Below are 8,496 nucleotides of genomic sequence, written 5' to 3'. Positions count from 1 at the left end.
TTCAGCAGGCAGTTAGATCTACAGCTCTGTGGTCAGAAAAGTAGTTTGGACTGGGATGTAAAAGAGGAAGGTGTTAGCACAGAGCAGACATTTAAAACTTTAGGAATAAATATTACCACCTAGGTAGACCATGTAGGCCAGCCAATGGAAGACCAGGTACAGGCCCTGTGACAAACTCCGGCATTTAGGGAGCAGGCAGAGGAGAAATAGCCAGCAAAGGAGTCAGAGAAGTTGCAAGTAAATCGTGAGCCTGAAGTGTCACAGAAGCTAAAAAGAGAAGCTATTTCAAGAAGTAAGGTGGTGCAACCTATGCCAAATGCTGCTGAAAAAGTCAAGGACAGGGCTTCCCTGGTGGCGCAGTGGTTAAGAATCCGCCTGCCAATGCAGGGGACAAGGGTTCAAGCCCTGGTCCGGGAAGATCCCACATGCTGCAGAGCAACTAAGGCCATGCGCCACAACTGCTGAGCCTGCACTCTAGGGCCCGTGAGCCACAACTACTGAGCTCGCGTGCTACAACTACTGAAGCCCACGCACCGAGAGCCCGTGCTCCGCAACAAGAGAAGCCACGGCAATGAGAAGCCTGTGCACCACAATGAAGAGTAGCCCCCGCTCGCCGCAACTAGAGAAAGCCCACACGCAGCAACAAAGACTCAATGTAGCCAGAAAAAAAACAAAAACAAAAATCAAGGACAGTGAGACCAAGATGTGACCACTGAATTTAGTCATAAAGAGGTTGGTGGGGACTTCCCTGGTGGCACAGTGGTTAAGAATCTGCCTGCCAATTCAGGGGACACGGGTTCAAGCCCTGGTCCGGGACGATCCCACATGCTGTGGAACAACTAAGTCCATGCGCCACAACTACTGAGCCTGCAATCTACACCCCGCGAGCCGCAACTAGTGAGCCCATGTGCCACAACTACTGAAGCCCACGCGCCTAGAGCCCGTGCCCCACAACAAGAGAAGCCCGCGCACCGCAAGAAAGAGAAAGCCCCAGGCAGCAACAAAGACCCAATGCAGCCATAAGTAAATACATACATACATAAATACATAAATAAATAAATAAGAGGTTACTGGTGATCTCAGCCAAAAGCAGTTTCTATAAAGTAAAGAATCCAGATTTTTTCAGGTCTCTTGCAAAACTGAAGAATCTGACAACAACTGAACGTAACTGAAGAGTCTTCATTTCCCTAGCGCAGCAATGGGCTGAGGGTATATGACTATCTCCCTTAAAAGAGCCCACTTCCTTTAATTTGCCTAACTAGACCCTAGAGGCATTTGTAATCCCCCCCCCCCATTGTAGAACATGACTGATGGGAAGGATCCAGGAGAGAAGAGGTTGAACCATACTTCTGAATTATTTTTTTCTATGCTATTCCTGTCACAATCTCAGCCTAACTTATCCCCTGCTTCCAGTCTTTTCCTCCTCAAAGCTTCAGAGTCCCAGTGCCTTAGGTGATCCACCAAATCCCTTACTTCATTCTCTAAAACAATGGTTCTCAACTGGGGGAGGGTGGCAGGGGTGGATTTTGCTCCCCAGAGACACTGGGCAATACCTGGAAATATTTCTGCTTGTCATAACTGTGAGGAGGTGCTACTGGCATCTAGTGGGGATGCCAGGGATGCTGCTAAACATCCTACAGTGCACAGGAGAGCTCAGCACAACAAAAAATTATCCAGCCCAAGAAGTCAATAGTGCTGAGGTTTTAAGAGGGGCCTGTAGGTCTTGTGCACTGTTAGTGTTCTAGGAAACACTGCCTGGTAAGTGCTCAATAAATATTCCCTCAAGGAATGAACATAGCCCCTGTCAATTTTACTCACCTTCACTTCCCCTCTCTACTACACATCCTAATCCTAAGCTCCAGTCACAGAGAACAGACGGCTTATACTTTCTCACATGGGCCGTACTCTCACAATTTCAGGCCTCTGACTTGCTGCTGCTTCTCCATTCTCCCTGCCAAGTCCAGCACCATCAAATGCCCAGCTTCCACTAAACTCAATGATACCAAGAACTTACTCTTATTGCAAAACACTACCCTGCAAAGTCTGGTTCAAATAGCCACCCTGGGTAACGCCTGGCAAACTGGCAGCCTCCGCAAACAAAATAAGAAAACAAGAGTTTTGCTTGGTTGGGACAGTATATTTCTCAAATTATTATTATTAAAGAATTGAGTTGGAATGCTCTAAATTAGGCTGGACAGGCGCTCTCTGGTGACTCTGGGCCCCATCTCCGGTCTAACACATCTGCAGGGTCACATTACCTGCCAGTCTTCCACGTCCAAGCACACTCGACGTTCTCAGGCAAAGGCGGCGCCCGAGCGCCACGCAGCTGGATAACTAGAGCCCGGAGGATACGTACCTGGACCTCGTCGATCCTTGCGGATGGGCATGGAGCGAACGTTGTTATTTCTGCCGCAGCTCCTTGGAGAGTGGAGACGACATGATCTTCCTGCGCACGTGGGAGGGGACATTGAAGTGACGTTTGCGGTTTTTGCTGCGGTCCGAGGTCACGAAGGGGTTGAACTTCATGGTGACGGTCTGCAAAGAAAGGCAAGGGAGAGAGCGAAGGGACGCTCAATGGGGTACAGGGGAAGTCTCTCCGTCCGGGACACTTCTCCCATTCCTGCGCAAGGGCTCTAGGGAGGTGGCCTCGGAAGAAGGCGACTGAATGAAAATGAAGGATGTGAGGGGTCTGGGTGTTACACAGAGCAAGGCGTGCGTGGGGAGCACATGCTTGACTAAACGGATCTGAGCCGAAGGTGGCACTGGGACCTTGAGGCTAACTGAGCGAGGACGGCTCGGACTGCACGGTTGGGGGTCACGCAGAGAGACCTCCTCCAGGGAGGCAGGCAGCGCCTGCACTCACCTACCTGGCGACCGCAGGCTTCAGACCCTGGGCGCGCAAGGCCGGAAGTGAGGCTTCCTTGCCGCGCAAGCGCAGAAAGAAAGCAATGCTCCATTCCTATCGGAACGAAACTGAATAGCGCCCCCTCCGGCATGGGGTGGGATCGCAGTGCCTCGTTTTCGGGGGCCACGGGAGCGCTAGGCGGCTTCGGGAGTCATGCCTGGAACCCGGTGACTTGGTGCCGCTGGGGAGAAGGGGCACTTTTGTGGGCCTGCAATAAAGGCTTGTTGATGTTCTTTTAATAGGTACATTATCAGTAGTCTCTCTCCTATCCCAAACTCTTTGCCCCTGTTACCCTCCGCAGAGGTCGTCTAGGCGTATGGTAGGGGTGATTTAACATTGCTGTAAATGCAATCGGCTAACTTGCTTCTTCAAAATCACCGAGGAGCCTGTTCAAAATGCAGGTTTTTGTGTTCCACCACAGCCCTGCAAAATCAGACAGCGTTAGGTCGGGGTCTGGGGCTCTGAATTTAGAGCAAGCACTCCCCCTCACCAAAGATTTTGAGGCGCACGCATGTTTGAGCGTCATTACAAACCAACCACTTGGCTTTGCAAAACTTCACCCCAGGGCTTCCCTGGTGGCGCAGTAGTTGAGAGTCCGCCTGCCGATGCATGGGACACGGGTTCGTGCCCCGGTCCGGGAAGATCCCACATGGCGCGGAGCGGCTGGGCCCGTGAGCCATGGCCGCTGAGCCTGCGCGTCTGGAGCCTGTGCTCCGCAACGGGAGAGGCCACAATAGTGAGAGGCCCGCGTCCCAAACAAACAAACTTCACCCCAGTCTTCTAGCCCTTTTTAGAAGAGCTGGAGTTGTAGTGAGACCTGAACCCAAGTGCCTCTTCACGTTGCTGGACCTTGGCTCCTCATCTGTGAAATGGGGATGATCTTAAGTAGATGACTCATAGAGTTGTTACGAGGACTAAATGAGTTAATCCGTTTCATGTGTTTACAACAGTGTCTGGCGCATAGCGCTCAATTACAGCCAGCTATTATTCCTAAAGAGAACGGAGGCCTTGCTCCAGGACAGCCCTAAGGACAGGCCTCACCAGAGTCAGACTTTTGCCATTAACTCCCAATGACGCAAACTGTAAGTTTTCCGTGTTTGATGTAAACACGTGCAATGCGCCATGCTAACTGAAGCTGTGCTCTCTCTCCCCTTTTAACTCCTTTGAGAGTCTTCTTTAAAAGCCGGCTAGGGCAGCCGGGATTCTGCAGACTAGCGCGCCTGCGGGTTTGTAGCTATTGCCCCGCCCCACTCATTCCGGCCCCGCGCACCCCGCCCTGCCCACCTTGTCCCCGCCTCGCCCCGCCTAGTGGTGCCCGAGCTCCGCCTCCCACCTGGGGTAGGCAACACAATGTCGCCGGCACCACCCCTCTCGTCAGACTGAGAGTCCCTCTGCGCGGCCTCTGGGAATGAGAGGCCTCCAATCCCGGCTCCGCTGTGCGGGAGACTCTCAGTGATTGGTTGAATGGATTCATTGAATGGATTGACTCATTCAATTCATATCTGTTGAGCGCCTACTTTGTACCAGACGCCAGATAGAAAGATAGAAGAGATGGGACTTCTCTGGCGGTCCGGTGGTTAAGACACCGTGCTTCCACTGCAGGGGACACGAGTTCGATGATCCCTGGTGGGGGAACCAAGTTCCCGCATCCCCGCGGTGGAGCCAAAAAAAAAAAAAAAAAAAAAAAAGAAAGACTTGCCCGACTCAGGCAGGTCCCCTGTTCTCTCCCAATTTATGGGTGTTCCCTAACATATGGTGATGAAATTATGAAATACCAGCATTTACTCATAGTCATGATCAACAATGGCATCTGGCTTGATCTCTAGACTTGCTGGGTGCTGTTTAAGGTTTAATTCCAGATCCCCTGAGGTCAGTGTTGGAGCCCTCTGGCCTTCAGAGTCAGGGAGGATGGCTACACCTGGGCTGTCTGCAGAAGCCAGGGTAGCAGCAGTAAGCGGGGTGAAATTTGTTGAGGCAATAGCAACTGAAAGACCACCCATTATAGGCTCCAAGAGTAAGGACGTGGGGGGAACAGTCATAAGAAAGGAAGATCTTAAATGTCCTCACCACACACACACACACACACACACACACACACACACACACACACACACAAACAAAAGAAATGGTTATTATGTGAGGTGCTGGAAGTGATAATTAATGCTGTGGTAATCATGAGGCAGTATGTAAGTGTATCAAATCAACACGTTGCACACATTAAACTTACAGAATATTATAGGTCAGTTATATCTCAATAAATCTGGGGGGGAGAAAGGAAGTCACTTCTCATGGGCATGGCAGGGGCAGATGCCATTATGACCGAGTGCACATAGATTGTCATAGAGGTCTTCTCAGAGCAGCCCTCACAGTGTTGATCAGACCAAAGCCCCCTGATGAATTCATTCATTCATGCAGTCATTCATTCACTTGCTCACTGGCTCCTTCTCTGCTCATTCATTACTTCCCTATCACATTCATTAAGTCATTTACCCACACATTCATCTATTTGCTCATTAATTTATTCACCATTTATTTGGTACCTACGTGGAGCCACAGGTACAGGGCTAGATCAAAGAAATCTGGGGAGGAGTGAAGTCCCGTCCCTGCTCCCAAGGAGCACAAGGCCTCACTGGTGAGGGGCAGCCATGTGAGGGTAGGTCATTACAACCCAAGATTATCAAGATTTTTCACTCTCAACCAGGGCAGTAAGGCTTTTCTTTACCCCCACCCTCAGCCCACTGTGGCTCAACAGGATTAAGACAGCTACAAGGACATCGCCAGATAAGATGGTGAGAGAACCTCAGCCAGGGTTTCTGTCATTCTAATAAGGATTTAGTAGAATTGGCTACTATCCTGCTTCATGCCTACCTTGGAAACATGCACAGGGACTGGCGTAAAAGCCCCAGGGCCTAGCACAGTGCCTGGCTCAGAGGATAGGCCAGGAAAATATTTTTATGTCTCCAAGGCAGAGGGTGATGTGGTGGGAAAGTGTGAGAGTCCTGGATTCTGGCTGCCTGGGTTTGGATATCCACCACTTCCCGGCTCTGGAGCTTTTGGATAAGATATTTAGCCTCTTGGTCACTCACTTTCCTCATCTGTGAAATGGGAATAATGAGAGTACCCACCTCATCAGTTTGGTGTCAGGATTCAATGAACCCTCAGCACAACGTCTGGCACAAAGTAAGCACTCAATACATGGTAGAAAGTATTTCTTTAAAAAAGAAAAAGTTTATTTATTTATTTAAGCCACGCTGCACGGCTTGTGGGATCTCAGTTCCCTGACTAGGGATTGAACCCCGGGCCCTCGGCAATGAAAGCACGGAGTCTTAACCGCTGCGCCACTAGGGAAGCCCCCCAGAAATTATTATTTCTTAAATGAGTGAATAATAATGGCTAGTTGTAGTAGGCTGAGCATTTTACTGTCACACGTTGTGCTAACAGCTTTACGAACATTACCTTATTTATTCTGGTAAACAACCCTTTAAATTGTCCCTGTTACAGGTGAGAAAAGAGATTCTGAATGAGATGGGAGCAGAGGCTGAATGTGACCCACCATGAGATATTCAATATTATTGTTATCTGGTAGCCAATAAGATAATGAGGAGAGCCACTGTTATTAACATTGGAAGGCGTCCATTATGTGAGGAAAAAAGTAAACTACAAAATAATGTTAACAGCATGATCCGATTTTGTCTACGGAAGAATATCACTAAAACATTAACAATGATGATCCCTGATTAGTGGGATTACGGGTGACTTTAATTTTCCTTTTTTCCCTTTTTGCTCTTTTCTGCTTTTCCTTCAGTGGAGTCATGAGCATGTATTATTTGTGTAATTAAAATTATGTTGTAAGGGTTTTTAATTTTTGCTTAAGAAGATCCCCAGTGTTCAGCTTGGCTTTCTTTTGCAGGCTGTTTTTAATTTATTTTTTATTTTTAAATTTTATTTATTTTTCGGCTGTGCTGGGTCTTCATTGCTGTGCGTGGGCTTTCTCTAGTTGCGGCGAGTGGGGGCTACTCTTCATTGCGGTGCACGGGCTTCTCATTGCAGTGGCTTCTCTTGTTGCAGAGCACAGGTTCTAGGCACGTGGGCTTTAGTAGTTGCGGCGCATGAGCTCAGCAGCTGTGGCTCGCAGGCTCAGTAGTTGTGGCGCATGGGCTTAGTTGCTCCGAGGCATGTGGGATCTTCCCGGACCAGGGATCGAAACCCTGTCCCCTGCATTGGCAGGCAGATTCTTAACCACTGCGCCACCAGGGAAGTCCTGCAGGCTGTTTAAAAGGAAGAAAACAACAGTACCCTCACTACTTTCAATTCCCACCCCCTCTTTTTTTGGGGGGGGGTAGGGGCGTCGGTTTAGCCTTTTGACAGAGATGACTGTGGCGAGTAAGCCAGAACCATACAATTCTTCATAACCCTGGAGTCAGGCGGACGTGGGTTTGAATTCCAGCTTCACCACGTGCTAGCTCTGTGACTAAGTTACTTAAATCTCTGTTTTCTTCTTCCTAAAAACGAGGTAACAGCCACCTTGTAGGATTGCTGTGAGGATTAAAAAAGACAAGACCTAAACAAGCACTCCTTGCCTGGCACGTGGAGAATGCCTAACTCTTGGTAGCTATTACTACAAGAGTTGAGATAAAAATAAGTTATTTTGGTCAGAATAAAGTGCATGACCTCATCACCACAAAACTGACAGAAGACAACTGCTGGGCGGCAGGGGAGGGGAGGGTCTTGGGTGAATGTTCTCCACACAGGCCCCCTCACATTTCTGGACCGCGACATCTATCTGCTGGAGCAGCTAAGGAACCAGCTTCTTAAAAAGGGATTAGGACCGCCAGTGCCCTGGCACATTGAGAAAATGTGTACCTTTGTTTCGGGCAAGAACAAAAAACAAATTTGTGACTTTTAGTTATAAAAACTATACAGCTGCCACTCATGAGCCGCACTGCCACACCCCACTTCTTCCCAAGGTTCACAGCCCCACCTCGACCCCAAGCAGTGTGAGCTCAGCATGTGAGGGTCGCTCCTCACCGACTTCACCTCTTCTGAAGCTGCAACACCTCCCCAGGAGAAGCCTTTTCTGCCTGAACCACCACAGCCCCCAAACCGTCACCTACACCTCTCTGGGTTTGCACCATAAGCCCCGATTGAGAAATCCTCTTGCACGAAAACACTATAGTCTGCACTTGGTTAGGTAATTCAAAGAACTGGTTCAAGGGAGAAATCATAAAAATGACACACATATACCTTAAAGGTTTTACATCAACTTAAAACACATTGGCCCGGGACGTCCCTGGTGGTCCAGCGGTCAAGACTGCGCTCCCAGTGTAACAGGGAAGAGCCAATTTTGACTCCATGTTGGATCTGTTTCTTTGACTTTAGCCTTTGCTTTTCGTTGCTTTTATTATAATCATACATAATGGCCTGCCTCAGGGAACCCTACGCACCTGTGAATGGCTGCAAGAAAGAAGAAACTAACACATCCCCTCCCGGAGGCTGGCCACTCCAGGAGATGTTTTGCAAGACTGATGGCCCTTTTTACTTTACTCTCTCATCGCCTCTCCCTCTCTATGTGCCTTTTTTTTTTTTTTTTT

General features: G+C 49.1%; 1 protein-coding gene across 1 annotated transcript in view; it reads right to left on the bottom strand.

The window, feature by feature from the left end:
• Positions 1-2,526, bottom strand: part of RPL26L1 (ribosomal protein L26 like 1) — an 8,086-nt gene extending 5,560 nt beyond the window's left edge. The window contains 3 exon segments of the mRNA XM_007472177.1: positions 2,357-2,368; positions 2,370-2,402; positions 2,404-2,526. Of these exon segments, the coding sequence (XP_007472239.1) occupies positions 2,357-2,368; positions 2,370-2,402; positions 2,404-2,526 (168 nt within the window).
• Between the last annotated feature and the right edge of the window lie 5,970 nt (positions 2,527-8,496).

This window comes from Lipotes vexillifer, unplaced genomic scaffold, assembly GCF_000442215.2.
Source record: "Lipotes vexillifer unplaced genomic scaffold, Lipotes_vexillifer_v1.1 scaffold621, whole genome shotgun sequence".
Classification (NCBI taxonomy): domain Eukaryota; kingdom Metazoa; phylum Chordata; class Mammalia; order Artiodactyla; family Lipotidae; genus Lipotes; species Lipotes vexillifer.
Note: the sequence above shows the minus strand (reverse complement) of the source record. Positions and strands in the feature narration are given on the sequence as shown.